This window comes from Bufo bufo, chromosome 2 (genome assembly GCF_905171765.1).
Source record: "Bufo bufo chromosome 2, aBufBuf1.1, whole genome shotgun sequence".
Classification (NCBI taxonomy): domain Eukaryota; kingdom Metazoa; phylum Chordata; class Amphibia; order Anura; family Bufonidae; genus Bufo; species Bufo bufo.
Genome location: NC_053390.1, coordinates 393196308 through 393222872, shown reverse-complemented (window position 1 = coordinate 393222872; position 26565 = coordinate 393196308). Strand labels below are relative to the sequence as shown.

Below are 26565 nucleotides of genomic sequence, written 5' to 3'. Positions count from 1 at the left end.
TCAGTAGCAAAGGATGTATTTAGAGGTTGAGTAGGGGATGTAGCATTGAGAGTAATAAGTGAGTCCAACTCAAGATAGTGGGGACTGTTGAGGAGATTTTAGTATGGCTTTAGATTGAGTTGATGAAAATGATGTAGGAGGGAAATTAAGGGGAGAACAGCTGGAGAGTATATCTTGATCAAAGAGGCCTATAGTGGCAGTGCCAGTTTGACCTATATTCGTGCCGTCCAAAGGGTAGTTCATCGGGGTCATTCTAAAGTGGGGCATACTGGCTGTTGGTGTGAAAAAAGCGGCCTCGGGCGTCCCTGGTGATGAGTTAGTATTGTGTGTTTTGGTAGTATATATGGAGTGACTGTGGGTTAGGATGGTATGCGTCCCCCCGGCGAGGTGTTTCTGAGGGGATTGATGCATAGTTTGTTCTGACGAAGAAGTGGCTTTAGTATTGCGTTTATTGCTGTTAGTGAAAGTGACCGTTCTATTAGATTTGGGATGCATGGGACGTGGTTTTGGTTGTGTATAGCTGTGGATGTACGGTATTGTTTAGTGCTCTGTGGCATGGAGGGTTGGATTTCTCCTGGAGTTCCGGCGTTGATTGTACCTTCAACGGGTGAAGGTTAATTTGGACTATGGGCTTTGAGCCAAAATTTGATGTTGTTGGTTTTAAAGTCGGCCATGTCCCTAGTTAGTTTGTCCAACTTTTTATTGAAGCTATCTTTTTCTTGCGTGATCACTCATGAGGTGACCATCCGATCAAATTTACAATAAGACTGGTGTTCTTTGTGGCTGAGAATGTTCTTATGACATGTGGAGATTTTAGTAGCCAGGTCTGATGCTAGATCCTTATTTCAGATCCAGCAACTGAAATATTTTACCATTTATCCAAAATTCATAAGGACGCAAAGAACCCACCAGGCCATCCCATCATCTCAGGGATCTCTTCACTTACTTGCAACTTATCGCAATATGTTGATGTCTTTTTGCATAAATATGTTGTAAAATTACCGTCGTACCTTAGGGACTCCACCTCTTTGATAACATCACTCAAGGAGGTTAGATGGGAGAAAGAACGTACGAGGACGTACTCTATCTACAGACAAGAGGGACAGCAATGGGCACGTGATTCGCGCCCAGCTTTGCAAACTTATTTATGGGGGCATTTGAAGATGTATTCATATATGGCTCTACCTTTTGGAAAGAAAATATTATATTCTATTGACGGTATATCGATGACTTAATATTTATATGGAATGAAGACACCCGCTCTTAAAAAATTTCATTGAGTACCTCAACTCTACTAACTGGAGCATCACCTTATCCGGCAAACATGATCCTTCTAGAATTGAATACCTAGACCTTAAATTAAATAATATTAATAACACAATAGAGACCCGCACCTTTTAAAATAAAAGTAGATTCTAACAGCTACTTGGACTTCACTAGCTCACACTATAAAAAGTGGAAAATTAATATTCCCTTTAGCCAATTCAAAAGGATAAGATGTAACTGCTCCTTGAATACAGACTTTATCTCTCAGCGTGAGGTTATCCGCACAAGGTTTCTCCAGAACGGTTATCCCTCCACAATTATAGAAGCAACCTTCAATAGAGCGAAGGCTCTTTCACAGGAAGATTGTCTACATGTGAATACAGATAGAAAGGGGAAACCCAGCGTAACAAAAAAAACATGCGAAGGCAAAAAAAAGTGTAGGGCACAAACTTTATTACCATGTACAGTAGCAACCACAATGATATCAGGAATATCCTTTCTAAACATTGGTATATCCTAAAAAGAGATCCATATATAGGAAAAACATTACCCGCCCAACCCCCACTCACATTCAGGAGAGCCTTAACCCTAAAGAATCTACTGGCCCCGAGCAAACTGCGACACTTATACAACAATAAAAGAGGGGTACCCCCAATAGGATATCTCCCTCAGAACCGCCAGGAAGTTTGAAGTGTAACCAACCGAAATGTTTATGCTGTTCTTCTATGTCATCTACCTATTGGAATGCCCGTGTGGGTTACAATACATAGGGCGGACCATCCAAACCTTACGTAACAGGTTAAACAAACACAGATCAAATATTCAGGTTCCTGGATTACACCCATCGAACAAGTTCACGCAAATTGTCACAATACTACCGAGACAATAAGGAGACGGGAGATGTTCTGGATGTACAAACTTAATTGTTTGAATCCCCATGGTCTCAACGAGGCATTTGAAATCAACTTATGAAGAATGGTGACGGCTTTGTTTTATCATTCGTTCATATTACTTTTCTATATTTTTTATATATGACTATTTATGACAATTTTTTTCCTTTTATTTATTTCAAGTTGTCCTTTATATGTTCCATTTTATGCAAAGAATCTATTAATGTGCACATCTCCTCCCTCTTTTTAGCCATGTGATTCCCTATTAATATTAATATTATCAATAACTTCCTTGTTCAATTTTAGATATCACTCACTTATTATAGCGGCCCTTCTACCATATACTATATTATTGTATAAGAAATATCTTAATTTTTATCCCCCTTTCCCTCCCCCTCGTGCCATTTTATCATCATCATTCAATCCATTCAACCCTCTCTTCCCCCTCTTGCCAGCCCATCTACTACAGCCTGCCGGCATCCCTTTCCCCCGGTGATACGATCACGTGATCGCTGCTTACGCTCACGTGACCCCCGGGGCACCTCCTCCTTCCCTCTCCCATTTAGTTGTGAAGGACCTAAATTTGAATTAAATACACAATGGAACATACTGATAACCCCTGGGACCACCCCCTCCCCACCCTTGAACCACCTTTGGAATTTTTTTACCATTTATGTGTGTATATATATGTTTGATGTGTGATAGTGTGTATATGCAGTGTTTTACCTGATGAAGGGGAGAGATTCCCCGAAATGCGTTGTAATTCTGCAATAAAGACCTCAACCTTCAACTATCTGGACTGTGGTTGGTTTCCTTGTGCCTTAGGAGAATCTGGTTTTTGGAAAGTACGGGAGTGAAGGGACAGGGCTTTACAACAATCTACACTGCTCTACAATAGATGGAAGTAATGTCATCTTACCTACAATATGTCATCATGGCTGAGCAGCCTGACAGGAAGACTCACCAATATATAGTATATGTAAGTGTCAGAGTATAATGTGTAGTGAGGCCCCATCCCCTCATTCTCCTAGACAGCTTGCCAGTCCTGCTCACATTCTAGGACAGGTTGCTGGTGGCTTTTGGGGGCATATGGAATCCATCCATGTCATTAATCAATGACAAAAGCTCTTCCACAAGAAAATTCTAAATAAAAAGCATTAATGTAGGATTTAACCTTGAAAGGCTCAAATATGACGTTTTTATACGCATTATTATACTGATCGTAGCATTTTTAAGCCACTGACTATTTAGGGTTGTGTGACAGCATTTAGTGGCAGCTTTTCATGCAGTTTTTGAGACAAAGCCAGAAGTGTGTTAAAAGGGAATGAGAAATATAAATCAAGGACTTCTTATTCTCCTTCCTGCTAGATCTATTTTCTGGCTGATGCCACTCTAAAAACAACTTTTCACCATAGCACTAGCACATTGTCTATCATACTCTAGATTCCTTTCATGTTTCAATGCAGCATCCTATCTGTATTACCATCTTGATTTCACCCAGCATTCTCTTTCCTTGTGCTGTACTACTACTTCCATTCAATTATGACATTAGCATATAAGGACTGGTACCACCTCTGCCTGCTGACTATGCCTGGGAGGACACAGTTATCACCCTCAATATTTTCCTAAATGAGATAAGAGATACAAAGCTAGAGTACAAAGCTAAAGAGGCTGAGCTGTGACCTGCCCGATCTTCAAGTAGGATGAGCTCCAAACAACTATAAATGAGTTGATTGGCGCTCATTTGCATGGTCTAATTACTCTGGCTAATGCAAAGGACATTGGGGAGGAAAAATCTGTAATTCCTCCCCTGCTCAGTTGTATTGATTTTCAGCAGCAGATTTATAATTACATGAGTGGTAATAATGCATCTTTCTTTCTGAAGGAATATAAGCGCCTATCAATATAACCACACAAATATCCAATTATGATTAAAACCATAAAAATGTATTTATATATGACATGAAAAGATTACGTCAAAATGACAAATTAAAAGGAGGCTAATCACTTTAGAAAAAAGAGAAGAACCAAGAAGGATATACAATATATATAATGATACACACATAAAAAAAAAAAGATAGCAAGGAGCGATAGCTACCATGTAAAAAGGTAAAGGCAAGTCAAAAGAGGTAAAAGTGCAGTGGCAAAAAAGCAAAAAGCAAATTAAGGCTACATTCACACAACCGTATGTGTTTTGCGGTCCGCAAATTGAGAATCCGCAAAACACGGATACTGGCCGTGTGCGTTCCGCACTTTGCTAAAATTTTTAGAAATGCCTATTCATATTGGATACTTGCATTGTCGTATTGATAGGTGCGTATACATTTTAGGTTTTTCCCTATATCCACTTTCAGTTTGGGTTAATTTTCCGTATAGGCGATTCTGAAGGAATGATGCAATTTGCGTTTGAGGTTGTTGGCTGATCAGCAGCATAATTATATGGGCCAAATGTCGGAAATTTTTTTGGCATTCCAGCTCGTTCCTGATCATTTTAACGAAAATCAGGCAGTGTAACAGGGGTTTAACTGTTACAGGGGTTTGTGTTCCCCTGTAGAAATATCTAGAGATAATAGCGGCAAGAATAACACCCTACAGTATAAAAGACTGAAAGATGGATTATCATAATCAAACACTTTTTTGGGGCAGAGCCTCACAGTGAGGCGCTTCAAAGAAATTCACAGAGAACAGATGAACTCCCCCTTTCTAGATTTAAAGGTTTCCGTACATTTACAACCTGCCGGAAAGGAAACAGGAACAAGAGGTTGCTGAATGGTGAGAAAGATGCCATGATGTTAGTGTTATACTTTTAAATGTGGTACTGATTTATTCATAAGAAAAATCCAATGTGTATTTTTGCTGTGGAACCTATAGCAGAAATGACTCGTGCATTCCTGACACGTTTTGCAGCTCGCATTGCCACAGAATCCACCCATGGATTAGCCCAATCTGTGAGGATAATCTATTCGTGGCTATCTGCTGCAGTTTCCAGATGGAAACCGTGGCAAGCATGGACATGCTCATTCATACTTATGAGCTACAAAGCGGATTCCAATCAAATACAGTGGGAGAGGAATGTAAGGTGATGCAGATTTTGATGTAGAAAATCTGCTGTTTGAACATGCCCTAATAACTTTATATTTACAGTATGTAAGACTGAGTGCACATCTGTGTTGAATTTTCCATTATTTATTCCTGTACCATCAGAGGAACAGAAAAACAGGAAAAAATGATCAGTTTTAGTTGCCAACTTGTCCTGTTATATTTTTACTTACTCCAAAAATAATAAAAGGGACAGAATGGAGCTTTCCATTTTATTTTTACATTCAAGTCAATGAATAACGGATAGAGACAGGAGGTGTTCTGTTTGTTGTATATGTTATTCAATCTGTTTAACAGAACAATTTTTTCCTGCTTTTCTGACAGAACATCGGAAAAGTCGACGCAGATGTCAACTCAGCCTTTATTAGATGTGTTTTTGTAATTATTAAATAAAAAACAAAATCTGTAATCCCTACATCTACCTGAACTTTTTAATGTTGATTCAGCCAGCCAATATATATATGTTATATTTGCTTTTCAGTCTGTAAAAGTACATTTGGCATCTAGTATCTTTGTACGCTTATGTCAGAGACAAAACCTGACTATGGTGGAAAGTCAGTTGAAAAAATTATAAATAAAAAATTATAGCTCTTAGAATGCAGCGGCCCAAAAATGAATTTTCCAATAAAACAATTTATGCAGAAAAGGTATTCAAACATAAATAAAACTATATAAATTTCACATCTCTATAATCATACTGAACTATAGAATACAAATAACACATTATTTATACCACACAGCGCATGGTATACAATTTTTTTTTAAAACACTGGTGGAATTGCTTTTTTTTTTTGTTTCACCCCCAAAAATCAATAAACAAATTAACCATATACTATATGTAGCAATATGAAAAAAAAAAATCAATCCACAAAAAAAAAAAAAAAAAGCCATCATGTGGCTTTGCCAAAGGAAAAACAGCTCTGGCTTTGGCTCTTGGGATCCAAAAAAATCTCTTGGTCCTGAATGCCCAAAATAGGCTGGTCCTTGAAGGGGTTGTGCCATGAATAATATTCTACTTTTTTCACACCAGCACCTGGATGTGAATACTTTTCTGATTGCATGTAATTAAAAATTTAGGATAGCCACTGAGCGATTCAATAAAATGTATCTGTACAAAACCACCTGATGTTTGTTCTTTTCCTACTTTCTTGTCCACCTCACTTTGGTGGTCGCATGCGCTCACTTTAAATCTTCAGCTATCACCAGCGATATCTTCTGTTAGAAGCTGTAGCAGTTACAGGGAAAGAGCTGCTGCAGAAAGGACATGCCCCCTAAGAAAAGACACACCCTCTGAGAAGGGATACAGCCTGAGCTGCCAGCTAGAATTAATCTAGCAGAGCAACTGGAGCAATTAATGGGGAGATCTCAGGTTCCATGTGAGATACGGTGTTGGTTCTAGCTTTGTTAGAAAGAAGTTTTCATGTCCTATATGATGTCTGATTTTTTTTTTTTTTTACATCAGTCATGGCATAACCCCTTTGAAGCTGGCCCTAGGTGGCTGGGCTTATGGAAGCAGCTGGTGGCCTGCTGTTTCCGTAGCTCCCATTGCTGTGCACAGCGAGCTTCTATTCGCTGTAATGGGAGATATGGTAACAGTGGAGCGAAGGGCTACCCAGCTGTTTCCGTAAGCCCGGCCACCTAGGGTCAGAGCTTTGTCCCATCATGCCATGGAAGCGGTGAGATGGTACAAACCCTTTGAGGGGTTAAAGTATGGCTTGACAAGACACAAACTACTGCTTTTACATTTTCCAGTTGCCTGTTCAGACTAAGATAAAATAGCCATTAATGCTAATAGCTAATATGTTTTGGTTAGCTAAATCACGTTTTCGCAATTCCAGAAATCATCTTTAACTGTAAACTCCTGTAGTTTTATGTCCACAGAGCAAATTTAGAGTTTACAGTGTGAAAAATAGTAAACCAAAATCTCAGTGTAAGGGGCTTCAACAGCAACGGATTGACATTTGCTCATCTTGTTTTTTACTTTTATGAAAAGTAATTCATACCAGATTTTAATTTAAACATTATTTTCAGTTTTAAAGCTATATACTATATAATATATAGCATTTACAACCATACAGAGTTCACTACTTTTAAACCAGATTCACACCCATTGTTCTTGAGTCATACTTATGAGCCTCATCCTGGAATGCCTAATAAAAAATTTGAGAGCTTCCTTTACGATCCAATCCTAACTTTGGCTAAAAATATTTCATTAGTCAAACCAACAATATTTAGATATACTGTAAATAGCTGTCAATGAATAATAGCTTGTGCAACAACGCCAATACATATAAATCTGACATACCTTCAGAAAGAGGATCGAGTGTGTGAATCATTAGCTGGAAGATACTATTCCTCATCAGACTGTTATGCAGTGATGCTGAGCTGCCACCTCGCTGTAACCTTGGTTTTGTCTATAAAAACAATAATGAAAACATAGAAAATAGGAATTTTTTGTCAATTAATACAATTATGAATGATTTGTAACCTCTGCACTGCTCTGCAAATATTTGTAGGGGGTGAGAGGGAAGATTATCTTGAATTAAGAACCAGTTTCAGATCTAGGTCTACAGTTTTAACAGAGTGCTATTTGTCATTTAACTATAATGTTTGTGATAACCCTCTAGAAAAAAAGAAAACTCAGTAGAACTAAGGCACTATGCTTGCATACCAATTCCAAATCTGCATACTCATTCCATCTTAGAGGCAGACTAACAGGGGTAAGCTCAAAACCTGAGTCCCACAACTCTCATGCCAGTGTCACTCACTGTCTGCTGATGAAAAAAGGGAGTATAAATAAAGGAATTATCACAATCAAGGGTGTGTTGAGGTTCCCCATCAGTAGACAATGTGACAACTTGGGCAACATTGGCATGAGAGGTGCAGGACTCCCCTCTGTTAGCCTCCCTCTCAGGTGGTATAATTATTGCAGACCGGAGTTCCATTGTTTAGAGCAGGTCTGTGGAGTTGGAGGTGTGGAGTCGGAGTGTTAGATAGTTTTGGATAGAGCTGGAGTCAAATGTACTCACTCCAGCTGTTATAAATATTGTGACAATTTTTTAAATATATATATATATATATATATATATATATATATATATATATATACACACTCACCTAAAGAATTATTAGGAACACCATACTAATACGGTGTTGGACCCCCTTTTGCCTTCAGAACTGCCTTAATTCTACGTGGCATTGATTCAACAAGGTGCTGATAGCATTCTTTAGAAATGTTGGCCCATATTGATAGGATAGCATCTTGCAGTTGATGGAGATTTGAGGGATGCACATCCAGGGAACGAAGCTCCAGTTCCACCACATCCCAAAGATGCTCTATTGGGTTGAGATCTGGTGACTGTGGGGGCCATTTTAGTACAGTGAACTCATTGTCATGTTCAAGAAACCAATTTGAAATGATTCGAGCTTTGTGACATGGTGCATTATCCTGCTGGAAGTAGCCATCAGAGGATGGGTACATGGTGGTCATGAAGGGATGGACATGGTGACAAACAATGCTCAGGTAGCCCGTGGCATTTTAACGATGCCCAATTGGCACTAAGGGGCCTAAAGTGTGCCCAGAAAACATCCCCCACACCATTACACCACCACCACCAGCCTGCACAGTGGTAACAAGGCATGATGGATACATGTTCTCATTCTGTTTACGCCAAATTCGGACTCTACCATTTGAATGTTTCAACAAAAATCGAGAGTCATCAGACCAGGCAACATTTTTCCAGTCTTCAACAGTCCAATTTTGGTGAGCTCGTGCAAATTGTAGCCTCTTTTTCCTATTTGTAGTGGGGATGAGTGGTACCCGGTGGGGTCTTCTGCTGTTGTAGCCCACCTGCCTCAAGGTTGTGCGTGTTATGGCTTCACAAATGCTTTGCTGCATACCTCGGTTGTAACAAGTGGTTATTTCAGTCAACGTTGCTCTTCTATCAACTTGAATCAGTCGGCCCATTCTCCTCTGACCTCTAGCATCCACAAGGCATTTTCGCCCACAGGACTGCCGCATACTGGATATTTTTCCCTTTTCACACCATTCTTTGTAAACTCTAGAAATGGTTGTGCGTGAAAATCCCAGTAACTGAGCAGATTGTGAAATACTCAGACCGGCCCGTCTGGCACCAACAACCATGCCACGCTCAAAATTGCTTAAATCACCTTTCTTTCCCATTCTGACATTCAGTTTGGAGTTCAGGAGATTGTCTTGACCAGGACCACCTCCCTAAATGCATTGAAGCAAATGCCATGTGATTGGTTGACTAGATAATTGCATTAATGAAAAATAGAACAGGTGTTGCTAATAATTCTTTAGGTGAGTGTATATATACACACACACATCTCAATAAATTAGAATATTATCAAATAGGGATGTCCCGATACCGATACCAGTATCGGTGCCGATACCGGACATTTGCACGAGTACTTGTACTCGTGCAAATGTCGCCGATACCACAGCCGATACCTCATGGCCCAGATCAGCGATGGCGGAGGCGTGTCCCATCTTCTTCCGGGCGGCGGCTGCAGCGGCGTGTCCCATCTTCTCTTCCGGTCGGCGGTGGCGCTGCTCCCAGCTGATCAGCGTGGGGATGGCAGCGGATATTATACACCTGGGGACGTGCTGGCTCGGCAGTGGCAGGAGGAGGCCGCCTCTGGCTGGGGTTCTGGATATTATCCTCAGGGGACTGCAAGAAGCTGGGCCGGAGGTGGAGAGATGGCAGGAGCTGCCGGAGCCCAGGTACTGCAGTCCGTTCTTATGTTTGCCAGCCACATCTGATTCTGAGAAAGCTGTGTGACAGCCAATATGGCCGCCTCTCATAAGCAGAGCCATCCAGAGCAGAAGTGGGAGGAGCTGGCATTGAGAACTTCATGGAAAGTGGGTGACAACCCCTGTGACTGCTGTGATGCTGGCTGCTGTGGTTGTCACCAAGGATCTACCAGACTGGGAGCACTCATACAGTCTGTGACTACTCAGTCGACTTCATTATGCTGGCCATTAAAGGGGTTGTCACAGATTTATGCCGGAAATATGTAATGAAGTAAAGAATATCGGAGAGGTCACGTGGCTGTACTCTGTGCATCTGCATGGGAAGGATTACATCAGGCCAGGTGGGTATGATGCATGAAATGGAGAAGAAATCCAGTTAATTTCTCTCCATTTCATGTTAAAACAGACAAACAGTGAATAATAAAATAAGGTGGTGGTGGAGGGGCAATGGGCATATAATAGTGATCCCCAACCAGTGTGCCTCCAGCTGTTGCAAAACTACACCTCCCCAGCATGCCCGCACAGCCAAAAGCTGTGCAGGCATGCTGGGAGTTGTAGTTTTGCAACAGCTGGAGGAACATTGGTTGGCAAGCACTGTTATATGCCCATTTATTAATTTATTAACCCTTGTACAAAGGAAAAGTAAAGCAGTGGTCCATAGCAACCAAATTCCAGCTTTAATTTTTTTTATTGCTATCAGCAACTGCGCCGCTATTTCTTTTCACAAAGTTTGATAAATCTTCCCTAAGACTAAATTAAATTTGAAGTAAAAACATTACCACACCATAATTGGTATCAGTAATTGGTATCGGTGAGACTTAAATAAAAGTATCGGTACTCGTACTCGGTCTTAAAAAAATGGTATCGGGACATCCCTTTTATCAAACAGTTCATTTATTTAATTAATTCAGTTCAAAAAGTGAAACTCATGGCATAATGTTCAGGGGTTACTAGAACCCCTGAATATATCACAACCGAGTCATGATCAGGAGAACCCCTAAACATCTCCAGTGTTCGCAGAAAAGGCAAACACTAAAGGAAGCCAAAACAAAAGTTTATTAACCCCTTTAGGACATTTTTCACCTTAACACCTTAAGGACCCAGACATTTTTCACCTTAAGGACCAGGCCATTTTTAGCAAATCTGACATGTGTCACTTTATGTGGTGATAACTTTAAAATGCTCTTACTTATCTGGGCCATTCTGAGACTGTTTTCTCGTCACATATTTATAATAGATAGTAATAACTCCAAAAATAGTTATTACTTTACATACCCCATATGTCTACTTCATGTTTGGATCATTTTGTGAATGTGGTTTTATTTTTTGGGGACGTTAGAAGGCTTAGAAGTTTAGAAGCAAATCTTGAAATTTTTCCGAAAATTTCCAAAACCCACTTTTTAAGGACTAGTTCAGGTCTGAAGTCACTTTGTGAGGCTTACATAATAGAAACCACCAAAAATGACCCCATTTTAGAAACTAAACCCCTCAACGTATTCAAAACTGATTTTACAAACTTTGTTAACCCTTTAGTTGTTCCTCAAGAGTTATTGGAAAATGGAGAGAATTTCACTTCTTTGGCAGATTTTCTTTTTTAATCAATTTTTTCCACTAACAAAACAAGGGTTAACAGCCAAACAAAACTCAATATTCATTTCCCTGATTCTGTAGTTTAAAGAAACACTCCTTATGTGGTAGTAAACTGCTATACAGGCACATGGCATTGTGCAGAAGGAAAGGAAAGCCATATGGTTTTTGGAAAGCAGATTTCACTGGGATAATTTTAAGCTGCCATGTCACATTTGAAGACCCCTGATGCACCCCTAGAGTAGAAACTCCAAAAAAATTACCCCATTTTGGAAACTACGGGATAAGGTGGCAGTTTTGTTGGTACTATTTTAGGGTACATATTATTTTTGGTTGCTCTATATTACACTTTTTGTGAGGCAAGGTAACAGAAAATAGCTGTTTTGGCACCGTTTTTATTTTTTGTTATTTACAATGTTCATCTGACAGGTTAAATCATGTGCTATTTTTATAGAGCAAGGTGACTGTTAGATTGGTACTATTTTTGGGGGCACACACCTTTTTGATCACTTGGTGTTGCACGTTTAGTGATGTAAGGTGACAAAAAAAAGTTTTTTTTTAGCACAGTTTTTATTTCATTTATTTGACGGTGTTCATCTGAGGGGTTAGGTCATTTGGTATTTTTATAGAGCCGTTCGATACGGATGCGGCGATACTTAATATGTCTACCTCAGGCTGGATCTCCTGGGATTCCGTAGCTGGCACGCCCCGATGCCTGTGTAAGGCAAAAGGGCTACAATGGCAAGTGGTTGCTGAGAACCAGCATCATAATCATTGCAGCCTGGGCCTTGAAAAGAGTCAAGTCTACTTGAGAAGAGTCATGGTTATTCCTAATCTCCTGCTCTACCCGCCCATCTGCTGATGATTGGCAGTTCTCTCCTAGAGAGAAAGGGAGAAAACTAGGCAGAAGACTGTGAATCATCAGCAGGTGGGCAGGGAAGGCAGGAATTTATGAATAACCATGACTCTTCTCAGGTGGCCGTGACTCTTTTCAATGATTGTGATGTTGGTTCTGGCAATCACTTACTTTTAACTTTGAAATGACAGACAGCTGAAATCAACTCACCGGTCTCTACTTTATGCTGCCATTATATGGGCAGCATAAAGTTGATGACAGGTGACCTTTAAGGACCAGGACAAATTTAAGAAATCTCGGTGTCACTTTATGTGGTAATAACTAATATAATGGAACGCTTTTACTTATCTAAACCATTCTGAGATAGTTTTCTCCTGAGGCATTCTACTTCATGACAGTGGTAAATTTGAATAAATCTATTTCACCTTTATTTATAAAAAAAATCAAAAATTTACCAAAAATTTTGAAAAATTAGCAATTTTAAAAATCTCAATTTCTCTGCTTTTAAGATAGCGATCCCTTATAACATAGCTATTTTCCATATGTATACTTTATATTGGCATCATTTTGTAAATGGCATTTTATTTTTTGGGGATGTTAGATGGAGTACAATTTTAGATTCAATTTTCAAAAATGTAATAAGAGGGAAATTTAATATTAGATGAGAAGATGTATTATTGTTTTGTAATATCGAAATGGAAGATTGTACATCTTTATACTTTTGAAAATAAAAAGATATAATTAAAAAGAAAAAAAAGAAAATAAAATTTCCAAAACCCACTTTTTATGCCTCATTCACACATTAGTTATTTGGTCAGTGATTTCCATCAGTGATTGTCAGTCAAAACAGGTGTAGCTCTAAACACAGAACAGATGCAGATCTTTCCCTCATACCGTATGTCTGTGGAGTCTCCACTCCTGGTTTTGGCTCATAATCACTGATGGAAATCACTGGCCAAAACACTGATGTGTGAATGTGGCTTTAAAGGACCAATTCAGTTATTAAGTCACAGGGGCTTACATACCGTATTTTTGCCCCATAAGACGCACTTCCCCCCCCCCCCATTATGGAAGCACTTGTTAGTACCGGAGGACCAGGAAGCGGTGAAGGCTCTGTGCACAGCGTGAGGGCGCTCTGTGACCTCGCGCTGTGCTCATCGCGTCGCAGCGCAGCTGGAGGCAGGAAGAGCAGGAGTAGCGCTGAAGGTGAGGAGCGGCGGTGTACGGAGCAGAAGAGGCAAGTGGATTTTTTATTTTATCTGATCTGAGGCTGGGGGCTGCATACATGAGGCTGATGGCTGCAGGCTGCATACATGAGGCTGATGGCTGCATACATGAGGCTGATGGCTGAAGGCTGCATACATAAGGCTGGGGGCTACAGGATTCATACATGAGGCTGGGGGCTACAGGATTCATACATGAGGCTGGGGGCTACAGGATTCATACATGAGGCTGGGGGGTTGATCTGAGGTCTGATTGAGGATCTTATTAACATTGGGGGTCTGATTGGGGCTGTATGCTGAGGTCTGTTTAACATTGGGGGTCTGATTGGTGGTCTGATCTGAGATCTAATGAAAAATATTTTTTTCCTATTGTACTCCTCTAAAAGGTGCGTCTTATTGGCCGGTGTGTCTTATAGGGCCAAAAACACGGAAATAGAAACTACCCATATAATACCCCATTTTAGAAACTACACCCCTCAAGTTATTCAAATTAGATTTTACAAACTTTATTAACCCTTTCTGTGTTCCACAAGAACTAAAGGAAAATAGAGAAGACATTTTTAAATATCATCCATTTTTTCCTGAAAGGCAAAACAAAACTCAATAATTTATTATCCTGATCCCGCGGTTTACAGAAACTCCCAACATTTGGTCGTAAACTGCTGTGTGGGCACACAGCAGGGCGCAGAAGGAAAGAGCTACATATGGATATTGGAGGACAGATTTCGCTGGGATAATTTTAAGTTGCCATGTCGCAATTGAAGACCTCCTGATGCACCCCTACAATAGAAACTGCCAAAAAGTGATCCCACTGTGGAAACTATGGGATAAGGTGACAGTTTTATTGGTACTATTTTGGTAATGTATCAGTATATGATTTTTGATTGCTCAATATTACACTTTTTGTGAGGTGAGATAACCAGAAAAAGGCTGTTCTGGCAACGTTTTTATATTTTTGTTTTTTTAAGGCGTTCATCTGACAGAATAGGTCATGTGTTATTTTTATAGAGCAGGTCGTTACGGACGCAAATATTTTTATTTTTATCATTTTGTTTCAGTTTTACATAATAAAGCATTTTTGAAAAATGTCTCAATTTTCTGAAAGCCCAATTTTTTTTCTGCCAATCGTCTTGTGTAAGAGCTCATTTTTTCTGGGAAGAGTTGATGTTTTTATTGGTACTATGTTTTGGGTACATAAGATTTTTTGATCGTTCAATATTACACTTTTTTGGGAGAGTTTTTTTTTTTACAGCGTTCAGGGGGGGAAGGTCAGGTGATATTTTTGTAGAGCCACTCGTTCTGGCCGTGGTGATATCTAATATGTCCATTTTTTTTATTTTATTTCAGTTTTACACAATATGCTCATGCACACTGGAATTGTTTGGGTCCGAGTCGCATTTTCCGCGGCTTGGATGCGGATCCATTCACTTCAATGGGGCTGCAAAAGATGCTGTCCGCATTTGTTGCTCCGCAAAAATAATAGAACATGTCCTATTCTTGTCCGTCTTGCCCTTTACACCACCTGCCACCTCCAACTCAAAGATATCTTCAGCATCTGAGCATTCCTCAACCATGAGTCTGCAAAAATGCTTGTACATGCCCTCATCATCTCCCGCCTAGACTACTGCAACATCCTCCTAGTGGCCTTCCATCTAGCACTCTAGCACCCCTCCAATCTATCCTCAACTCTGTTGCCCAACTAATCCACCTTTCACCCCATTGCTCATCTGCCTCTCCCCTCTGCCAATCCCTTCACTGGCTCCCCATTGCCTAGCGAATTCAGTTCAAAATTCTAACAAATACGTATAAAGCAGTCCACAACCTGTCTCCTCGATACATCTCTGAGCTACTTTCCAGATACATCTCCACACGTAATCTCCGATCCTCACAAGATCTCCTTCTCTGCTCTCCTCTTATCACCTCTTCCCACAAGTGCCTTTAAAATTTATCCCGAGCATCCCCCATTCTCTGGAACTTGCTACTCCAACATATCAGACTCTTAACTACAGTGGAATCCTTCAAAAGAAACATCTTAAAATCCACCTCTTCAGACAAGCCGACAATCAGTGACCTTGCTGCTGCTATACCGCCATGACCAGCTTTACCCTCTCCTACTGTGTCCTTCTCCCATACCATGTAGATTGTAAGCCCTCACGGGAAGGGCCCTTTCCCCTTCTGTACCAGTTTGTAATTAATCTTGTTCATGCTTAGTGCAATTGTCTGTATTATGTATAAATACCCCTTTTCATATGTACAGCGTAATATAATTAATGGCGCTTTAATAATAAATGATAATAATAAAATCTTAGAGCCGAAGGTTGATTAGCTCAAGCCTAATAAGAACATATCAGACAACACTGATACACTGCCTTAACCCCTTAAGGACACAGCCTTTTTACACCTTAGGACCAGGCCATTTTTTGAAAATCTGACCAGAGTCCCTTTAAGTGCTGATAACTTTAAAACGCTTTGACTTATCCAGGCCGTTCTGAGATTGTTTTTTCGTCACATATTGTACTTCATGACACTGGTAAAATGAAGTCAAAAAAAGTATTTTTTTTGCACCAAAAAATACCTAATTTAACAAAAAATTTGGAAAAATTTGCAAATTTCAAAGTTTCAGTTTCTCTACTTCTGTAATACATAGTAATACCCCAAAAAATTGTGATGACTTTACATTCCCCATATGTCTACTTCTTGTTAGAATTGATTTGGGAATGATATTTTATTTTTTGGGGATGTTATAAGGCTTAGAAGTTTAGAAGCAAATCTTGAAATTTTTCAGAAATTTACAAAAACTCAATTTTTAGGGACCAGTTCAGGTCTCAAGTCACTTTGCGAGGCTTACATTATAGAAACCACCCAAAAATGACCCCATCTAAGAAACTACACCCCTCAAGGTATTCAAAACTGATTTTGCATACGTTGTTAACCCTTTAGGTGTTGCACAAGAGTTATTGGCAAATGGGGAGGAAATTTGAGAATTTAATTTTTTAGTCTAATTTTTCATTTTAACCCATTTTTTCCACTAACAAATCAAGGGTTAACAGCCAAACAAGACTGTATCTTTATTGCCCTGACTCTGCCGTTTACAGAAACACCCAATATGTGGCCGTAAACTACTGTACGGCCACACAGCGGGGCGTAGAGTGAAAGGTGCGCCGTATGGTTTTTGGAGGGCTGATTTTTATGGACTGGTTTATTTACACCATGTCCCATTTGAAGCCCCCTGATGCACCCCTAGAGGAGAAACTCCCTAAAAGTGACCCCATCTAAGAAACTACACCCCTCAAGCTATTCAAAACTGATTTTACATACATCGTTAACCCTTTAGGTGTTGCACAGGAGTTATTGGCAAATGGCGATGAAATTTGAGAATTTCATTTTTTTGCCTAATTTTCCATTTTAACCCATTTTTTCCACTAACAAAGCAAGGGTTAACAGCCAAACAAGACTGTATCTTTATTGCCCTGACTCTGCTGTTTACAGAAACACCCCATATGTGGCCGTAAACTACTGTAGAGTGAAAGGTGCGCCGTTTGGTTTTTGGAGGGCTGATTTTGCTGGACTGTTTTTTTGGCACCATGTCCCATTTGAAGCCCCCCTGATGCACCCCTGGAGTAGAAACTCCATAAAAGTGACCCCATCTAAGAAACTACACCCCTCAAGGTATTCAAAACTGATTTTACAAACTTTGTTAACCCTTTAGGTGTTGCACAAGATTTAATGGAAAATAGAGATACAATTTCAAAATTTCACTTTTTTGGCAGATTTTCCATTTTAATATTTTTTTTCCAGTTACAAAGCAAGGGTTAACAGCCAAACAAAACTCATTATTTATGGCCCTGATTCTGTAGTTTACAGAAACACCCCATATGTGGTCGTAAACTGCTGTACGGGCACACGGCAGGGCGCAGAAGGAAAGGAACGCCATACGGTTTTTGGAAGGCAGATTTTGCTGGACAGTTTTTTTTTACACCATGTCCCATTTGAAGCCCCCCTGATGCACCCCTAGAGTAGAAACTCCAAAAAAGTGACCCCATTTTAGAAACTACGGGATAGGGTGGCAGTTTTGTTGGTACTAGTTTAGGGTACATATGATTTTTGGTTGCTCTATATTACACTTTTTGTGCGGCAAGGTAACAAGAAATAGATTTTTTGGCACGTTTTTATTTTTTGTTATTGACAACATTCATCTGACAGGTTAGATCATGTGGTAATTTTATAGAGCAGGTTGTCACGGACGCGGCGATACCTAATATGTATACTATTTTTTTTATTTATGTAAGTTTTACACAATGATTTCATTTTTAAAACAAAAAAAATGTTTTAGTGTCTCCATAGTCTAAGAGCCATAGTTTTTTCAGTTTTTGGGCGATTATCTTAAGTAGGGTCTCATTTTTTGCGGGATGAAATGACGGTTTGATTGGCATCTATTTTGGGGTGCATATGACTTTTTGATTGCTTGCTATTACACTTTTTGTGACGTAAGATGACAAAAAATGGCTTTTTTTACACCGTTTTTATTTTAATTTTTTTACGGTGGTCATCTGAGGGGTTAGATCATGTGATATTTTTATAGAGCCGGTCGATACGGACGCGGCGATACCTAATATGTATACTATTTTTTTTATTTATGTAAGTTTTACACAATGATTTCATTTTTAAAACAAAAAAAATGTTTTAGTGTCTCCATAGTCTAAGAGCCATAGTTTTTTCAGTTTTTGGGCGATTATCTTAAGTAGGGTCTCATTTTTTGCGGGATGAAATGACGGTTTGATTGGCATCTATTTTGGCGTACATGTGACTTTTTTGATCACTTTTATTACCTTTTTTGGGAAGTAAGGTGGGCAAAATTTCAATTTCATCCTAGTTTTTTATTTTTTATTTTTATGGCGTTCACCGTTCGGGTAAAGTAACATAACCGTTTTATAGATCAGGTCGTTACGGACGCGGCGATACCAAACATGTGTAGGGAATTTTATATTTTTCATTTTTAATCAGTGATAAATGTGTTTTTTGATTTTTACTTTTTTTTCACTTTTTTTCACTTTTTTTTTGACCCAGACCCACTTGGTTCTTGAAGATCCAGTGGGTTTGATGTCTGTATAATACAGTACAGTACAATATATATTGTTCTGTACTGTATTTTACTTACACTGAACAGATCTATGCTTTTAGCACAGATCTGTTCAGCACCATGGACAGCAGGACGCCTGAGAGGCGTCCTGTTGCCATGGGAACCTTCCCCGTCTTCTCAGAACTGCGCAGACGGGGAAGGGTAAGCACAGGGCTGAGGGGGGCTCTCTGGGGGCTCTCTCCCTCTCCCATCGGGGGGCTGCAAAGGCACAGCAGCCCCCCGATGGGAGAGGGAGGGAGCTCCCTGCGCTGTTAACCTTTTCCATACAGCGGTCCGTACGGACCGCTGTATGGAAAGGGTTAACGGCTGACATCGCATCGCAGATGTCAGCCGTTTATACCAGGGTGCCAGCAATGTGCTGGCACCCTGGTATACCCACTAGAAACCAACGATTATACAAGGGGAGGCGGGCGGGGGATCGCGATCCCGCCTGCCGCACCGCCCGCCTCCCGCACCGCCCGCACTGCCCGCAACCCTCCCCCTGCACCTCCCACCGGGCTAAAATCACTCGGGGGGTGCAGGGGGAGGGATACAGATCTATTTTAGGAATACTAAAGTTTCTGATCCCCGCGGTCAGGGACCGCAGGGATCAGAAATTGCAGAAATCGCAGCAAACCGCAGGTCTGAATTGACCTGCGGTTTGCCGCGATCGCCGACATGGGGGGGTCACGGGACCCCCCCGCGCATTTAGCCTAGGTGCCTGCTCGATGATTTGAGCAGGCACCGGGTTCCGATCACTGCCGGCTGGGCGGCAGTGATCGGAACAACACATGACGTACCGGTACGTCATGTGTCCTTAAGTACCAGGACATCATGACGTACCGGTACGTCATGTGTCCTTAAGAGGTTAAACCCCTGAGGAACTGATGCATGGCGCACACAGACAGATCCGGACAAACTAAGACATATGGGGTTATTTATCAAACTGGTGTAAAGTAGAACTGCCAACAAAACATACTGAGACATTGAAACGTAGAAACGTGGTATGTAGTCTTGAACCTATACTAGAACTTAGACTAGGAGATGAAGACTCTGATGAATAACTAGGCTGACCACACAAGTCAGGGAAGAGTAAGGCCTCTTTCACACGAACGACATGGAAACTCGCAACATTTTGCAAGCAAGTTCAGTCAGTTTTATCTGTAATTGCGTTCAGGGTTTCATTTTGTCCCCGCACGGGTGCAATCAGTTTTGATGCGTTTTTCAAGCACATAAAAAAAAAATTAAGATTTACAACATCTCCTAGCAACCATCAGTGAAAAACACATTGCATCCAGATTCAATGCGTTTTTCACTGAAGCTCCATTCACTTCTATAGGGCCAGGGCTGCGTGAAAAAAGCAGAATACAGAACATGCTGTGATTCTTACGCAACACAGAAATGAGGCGTGTGGAAAACTGGCTCGTGTGAAAGAGGCCTAAGGTCTCTTTCACGCGAACGATACGGATTGGCTCCGGATTCATTCAGTAAGGCTACTTTCACACTTGCTTTCAGAGCGGATCCGACTGGCGTCTGCATTATATTGTAGAAAAAATTCTAAGTGTGAAAGTAGCTTCAGACGGATCCGTCCAGACTTTACATTGAAAGTCAATGGGGGACGGATCCGTTTGAAAATTAAGCCATATTGTGTCAACTTCAAACGGATCCGTCCCTATTGACTTACATTGTAAGTCTGGACGGATCCGTTTGCCTCCGCACGGCCAGGCGGACACCCGAACGCTGCCAGACTGATGCATTCTGAGCGGATCCGCATCCACTCAGAATGCATTAGTAGCTGGACGGATGCGTTCGGGGCCGCTTGTGAGACTCTTCAAACGGAGCTCACAAGCGGAGCCCCGACGCTAGTGTGAAAGTAGCCTAAAATGGCATAATTTGCGCCCAAAAATACTAACCTTACAAATCAAAAGTGGTGATTTGTTTCACCTCATATGAGGCGTAACACAACTTTTAAAATTAACTTTTTTAAATATGAACTTGATTAATCGCCTATTTATCTCTATTTGTGACATTGGCACTAAAATGTGACTTTTTAAATCAAAATGTGCCATTTCAGCCACCCCTGCCAGACTGCACTTGCAACTTTTGAAGCACATTTGTTACTTTTGAAGCATATTTGAGACATTTCCACTGGTAAATTGCGACTTTTGCCTTGGGACATTTGACTCGAGACGTTTTTGTTATTGTTTTGTTTTTGTTGAATGTCACTTTACTGACAGAACCCTGTTGCTCATATTTAAAAAAATAAATGCGCCCTAATACTCACCTATCACTTGTTCCCACAACAAGTTGGCTTTTCTTTTCATAAATGTGACTTTTTGACAAAAAGTCGCATCTTTATACCATAAATGCGACTTTTTACACATAACACCACCACATAATCTGTCTTAATTGTCTGCCACAATTTGAGCCATTTCTCCTGATAAGAGAATGATGAGGCGTAATATGCGCCAATTTGATAGCCCCGCCCACTTTGACATTGTGATTCATTCTTTATGGTGAAAATTCTGCAGAAAACAGTTGATATATTTGGAGAAAATCAATACACCATTCTTTTTGGAGCATTTGATGGCATAATTCTGGCTCAAATGTCCCCCATGGTGTCACATTCTAATTCTAATCAGCTAATCAACACAAAACACATTCAAAGGTTTCTTAACCCTCCTCTTATGTTAGCTTTCTGTTACTATCCATGATGTTAACGGGTCGGTTTTGACCCGTGTCTTAAATCAGCCATAAAATACCCTCTGAACAATTATTTATCATCCAATTTGATTCTTACCTCTGGGTTACCTTGTTAGGCTTCTTTATCCTTGAAAAGATTGGTTTTAATATTTTTGGTGTGACCCCTTAGACCTTTCTTTTGATAGCATATCTCTCATTTTCAAATTTAAAAAATGGTAAAATAAACCTCAATAGAATATTTCCTTTATTTAGAGAAGCAGACAAGCAGGCAAAGAGATCGGCCCCTCCCTAACTACAGATCACAGGGTTGAGAGGTGATTGGCTGTCAGTGTTACTAAGCAGAGAGAGTGTTTATGACTTATTAGTGTCCTATAATCCTATATTATAACTGGGTCAGAATTGACCCTAACACCATAAACGTCTTAATTTTCACCACAGTATTTTATAATTTAGTGAAAAGGATTCTTTTTCTATTACATTGTTTAAATAGAGGTTCCTGACAAAGTAAAAAAATCTTGATGCAATAAACAAATTTATGTGATACTTATAGACATTCAAAACCTGAAAACGGGTCGGTTCTGACCCTAACACAAGAGGAGGGTTAAGCCTTTAAATAATCTCTCCGTCTGGTTCAGATTGGTAAATAATCATGGGGAACACTGCTGACTCAACAGTTGTCCAGAAGTCAATTACACCCTTCACAAGGAGGGTAGCCACAAAAGGTCATTGCTAAAGAAGCTGGCTTTCCACAGAGAGCTGTATCCAAGCATATTATTGATAAACTTAGTAGAAGGAAAAAGTGTGGTAGAATTAGCTATAATGCTTGTATATGTGTTTAAGGCCCAGTATTGCGAGCCAAAACCAGGAGTAAATCCTTCAGAGATAAGGAAAGATCTGCACCTGTTCTGTGTTTTTGACCCTCACCTGGTTTTGGCTTACAATAACTGATGATAATAAGTAATCAAATAATAATAGGGCACATAATAAGGATAATTTAACAAATTCTATATGCCAAATTATATTTTTTTGCTAATGTGTAGGGACAGAGATAGGGAACATTTTTCTACTTTATATAGGGAAATTATTTATTTATAGTAGAAAACTAGGGCAGACATGTCCCTTAGCAGCGCTCTCTCAAATAAGCATTGCTAAGGGACATCTGTCTTAATACAGCGCTGCACTGACTAGGAAGACGGACTGGGATGGGAAGTGCTGGGTATCTGCCCACACATTACAGCCTGGGGACAGAACACAAATATGTTTAAATTAAATATATATTTTACACACTTGGTTCCTGCTCACTGATGAGTGTGGCCAGCGTGTCAGTGATATCTTCTCCTGTATTCCAGACGCACTGCGTAATGAACCAGCCGTTGGGAGAGATGCCTGAGTGAGCAGTAAGCGCTCGCTACTGGCAATGCGGTTATATACAGTATAACAGCTTCCCCCTGCTTCCCTGCATTGCCAGTAGCAAGCACTTACCGCTCACTCAGGCATCTTTCCTGTCAGCTTGTTAATTACTTAGCGCATCGGGAGTACAAGAGAAGATATCACTGACACGCTGGACCAAGTGTGTAAAATATATATCTCATTTAAACATACTAGTGTATAGTGCCCAGTTTGTGATGAGCAGTGAGGGCAGATGCACAGCACCTCCTATCCCAGCATGTCTTCCTAGTGCAGCACTGTGCTGTTGGGAAGATGGATGTCCCTTAGCAACACTCTGTGAAAAGATCGCTGCTAAGGGACACTTCAGCCCAAATTTTCTACTATAAATAAACAATTTCCCTAAATAAAGTATATTAGAAAAAAATGTTCCCTATCTCTGTCCCTACACATTAGCAAAAATAAATAAATAAAAAATAAAAATTGGCAATTACACTTTAAAGAGGGCCTGTCACCACTCCTGACATGCCTGTTATCATTTCTACATGCATCTATTCTTATGGCTCTATGTTGTGCCATTCTTTTATTATTTCTAGTAGTAGTTATGAATGAATTGCTAGCAGTCTGCAGTGAGGGTACAGAGGGGTGTTAACCAGTTGGGAGTGAGTCCCTGCACAGTCTGACAATGGCAGCACTAAATGGATAGAGAAAGGCCCCTTTCAGACGAGTGAGTTCCACGCATCAGACTCGCAGCATGAGTATGCGGCAGCTCCCATCCTGACTAGGGATGAGTGAATCGAATGTTTCATCTGAAGTTGATTCGCATAATACTTTGTTTGAATACTGTATGGAGCGAGCGCTCCATACAGTATTAGAATGTATTGGCTCCTATGAGTCGAAGTAATTACTTTGCGAAGTCTCGCAAGACTTTGCGAAGTAATAACTTCGGCTCATAGCAGCCAATACATTCTAATACTGTACCACGCGCTCGATCGGTACAGTATTCAAACAAAGTATTATGCAAATCGACTTTGGATGTTTCATCCTAAGTCAATTTGCTCATCCCTAGTCCTCACCTCCCAGCATTGCATTATATTGATTTATGATGCTATGTAACCCTTACAGTTCTGGAACGTATTGAATGACAGTGACATAATGCTACAAGAAAATTTTGACTAGAACCTTCAGAATTACAGGTGCAAACATGATTATAAAAAAGAAAATGGCTGCCCACCATTATACAGGGTGGGCCATTTATATGGATACACCTTAATAAAATGGGAATGGTTGGTGATATTAACTTCCTGTTTGTGGCACATTAGTATATGTGAGGGGGGAAACTTTTCAAGATGGGTGGTGACCATGGCGCCCATTTTGAAGTCGGCCATTTTGAATCCAACTTTTGTTTTTTCAATAGGAAGAGGGTCATGTGACACATCAAACTTATTGGGAATTTATTGGTTTTAACGTAACTTTATTCTTTCATGAGTTATTTACAACTTTCTCTTTGTTTACAGCCATTGACATGTTGCCGAGGTTAACACGTGAGGAGCGGATAGAAATTGTGTTGATGTCTGGTGAACGCAGTAACCGGGTCATTGCAGCAGATTTTAATGCAAGACACCCTACGAGACCACCCATCTATCATGCTACAGTTAGCAAACTGCTTGCTAAGTTTCGTGAAACTTGTTCAGTGTTGGATTTGCCAAAATGTGGACGCATGAAATCTGTCTCTAATGAAGAAACATCAGTGGCTGTCCTAGCTTTATTCAGCAAGAGCCCACAGCGTAGCACTCGCCGCATGTCACTGGAATGTGGCATTAGTCGAACATCCCTTCGGCGGATATTAGCTACTCACAAATAGCACCCTTACAAACTCCAGCTACTGCAGCATCTCAACGAGGATGACCCAGATCGGCGCACTGAATTTGCAGAATGGGCAAAACAGAAATTGGAACAGGACCCTCAGTTTACGCAGAAGATTTTGTTCAGTGATGAGGCAAACTTTTATGTGAATGGTGAAGTTAACAAACAAAACCACCGCTATTGGTCTGACACTAACCCACATTGGATAGATCCCTCTAAGACTGTTGGAACAAAAAAATTTATGGTATGGTGTGGTATATGGGGTACAAAGATAGTGGGGCCATTCTTCATCAATGGAAACCTCAAGGCCACTGGATATGCGAAATTGCTACATGATGATGTGTTTCCCTCTTTATGCACTGAAGCTGGTACGTTCCCTGAGTTTTTCCAGCAAGATGGTGCACCACCACATTATGGGTGTCAGGTCCGAGCATTCCTTGATGAACAGTTTCCTGGAAAGTGGATTGGTCGTCGTGGGCCAGTTGAATGGCCCCCAAGGTCTCCCGATCTGACCCCCTTAGACTTTTATCTTTGGGGTCATCTGAAGGCAATTGTCTATGCTGTGAAGATACTAGATGTGCAGCACCTGAAACTACGGATACAGGAAGCCTGTGCTAGCATTTCTCCTGCGGTGTTGCTATCAGTGTGTGAAGAGTGGGAGAAGAGGGTTGCATTGACAATCCAACACAATGGGCAGCACATTGAACACATTTTATAAGTGGTCAGAAACTTGTAAATAACTCATGAAAGAATAAAGTTACGTTAAAACCAAGCACACCATTGTTTTTCTTGTGAAATTCCCAATAAGTTTGATGTGTCACATGACCCTCTTCCTATTGAAAAAACAAAAGTTGGATTCAAAATGGCCAACTTCAAAATGGCCGCCATGGTCACCACCCATCTTGAAAAGTTTCCCCCCTCACATATACTAATGTGCCACAAACAGGAAGTTAATATCACCAACCATTCCCATTTTATTAAGGTGTATCCATATAAATGGCCCACCCTGTACATACAAACAATAGAGCTAAGAAATGGGGATGCTGTCAGTGTTATACAATACATTCTAGAACTGTAAGGGTTACATCATAAATCAATATAATGCTATGCGACTCCGTCAGTGTTGGGAGGTCAGGACAGGAGATGCTGCATACTCATGCTCCGAGTATGATGCGTGGAACTCGCTTGTCTGAGAGGGGCGTAAGACTGTGCAGGGACACCACCCCAACTGGTTAACACCCCTTACTGCAGACTGCTAGCAATTGATTTAGAAACTGCTAGTAGAAATAATAAAGGGATGGCACAACATAGAGCCATAAGAATAGATGCTCCAGAATTGTTATTATATGGGGAATGCATGTAGCTATTAAAACAGGCATGTAAGGAGTGGTTACAGGTCCTCTTTAAATAAGCCATTAGTCATTTTGGGCATCCAGATGGTGTTTCTTGAGATCTTTACACTGCTAAAATACATTTCTGTTCCATGCATAGGGCCGCTTTTTGTTTTTTACAATGACATTATCTATATTTGTTCATAACACGAGAGAAGACCAAAGCCATATCAGCAAGATGACACTGGATTTTGTAATTATACATTTTGATATCATTCCAATCATACCAAGACAGCAAAAGAGATTGCTCTGATTTGTCTGTATACTCTACGTTGTTCACTTTCAATCAACTAATCAAAGTACCCAACATAAAGTACATCTTACTTCATGACATTTAATGGGATTGATTTGACGCCAACCCTCAAACACTGTAGAAAAATGTGTAAATATTTCAGTAAAAAA

General features: G+C 40.4%; 1 protein-coding gene across 1 annotated transcript in view; it reads right to left on the bottom strand.

Annotated features, from left to right (window-relative positions):
* Nucleotides 1-26565, bottom strand: part of SLC24A2 (solute carrier family 24 member 2) — a 330968-nt gene that overhangs the window by 188702 nt on the left and 115701 nt on the right. The window contains exon 4 of the mRNA XM_040417225.1: nucleotides 7561-7669. Coding sequence (XP_040273159.1) covers nucleotides 7561-7669 — 109 coding nt within the window. The remainder of the gene's footprint in view (nucleotides 1-7560; nucleotides 7670-26565) is intronic.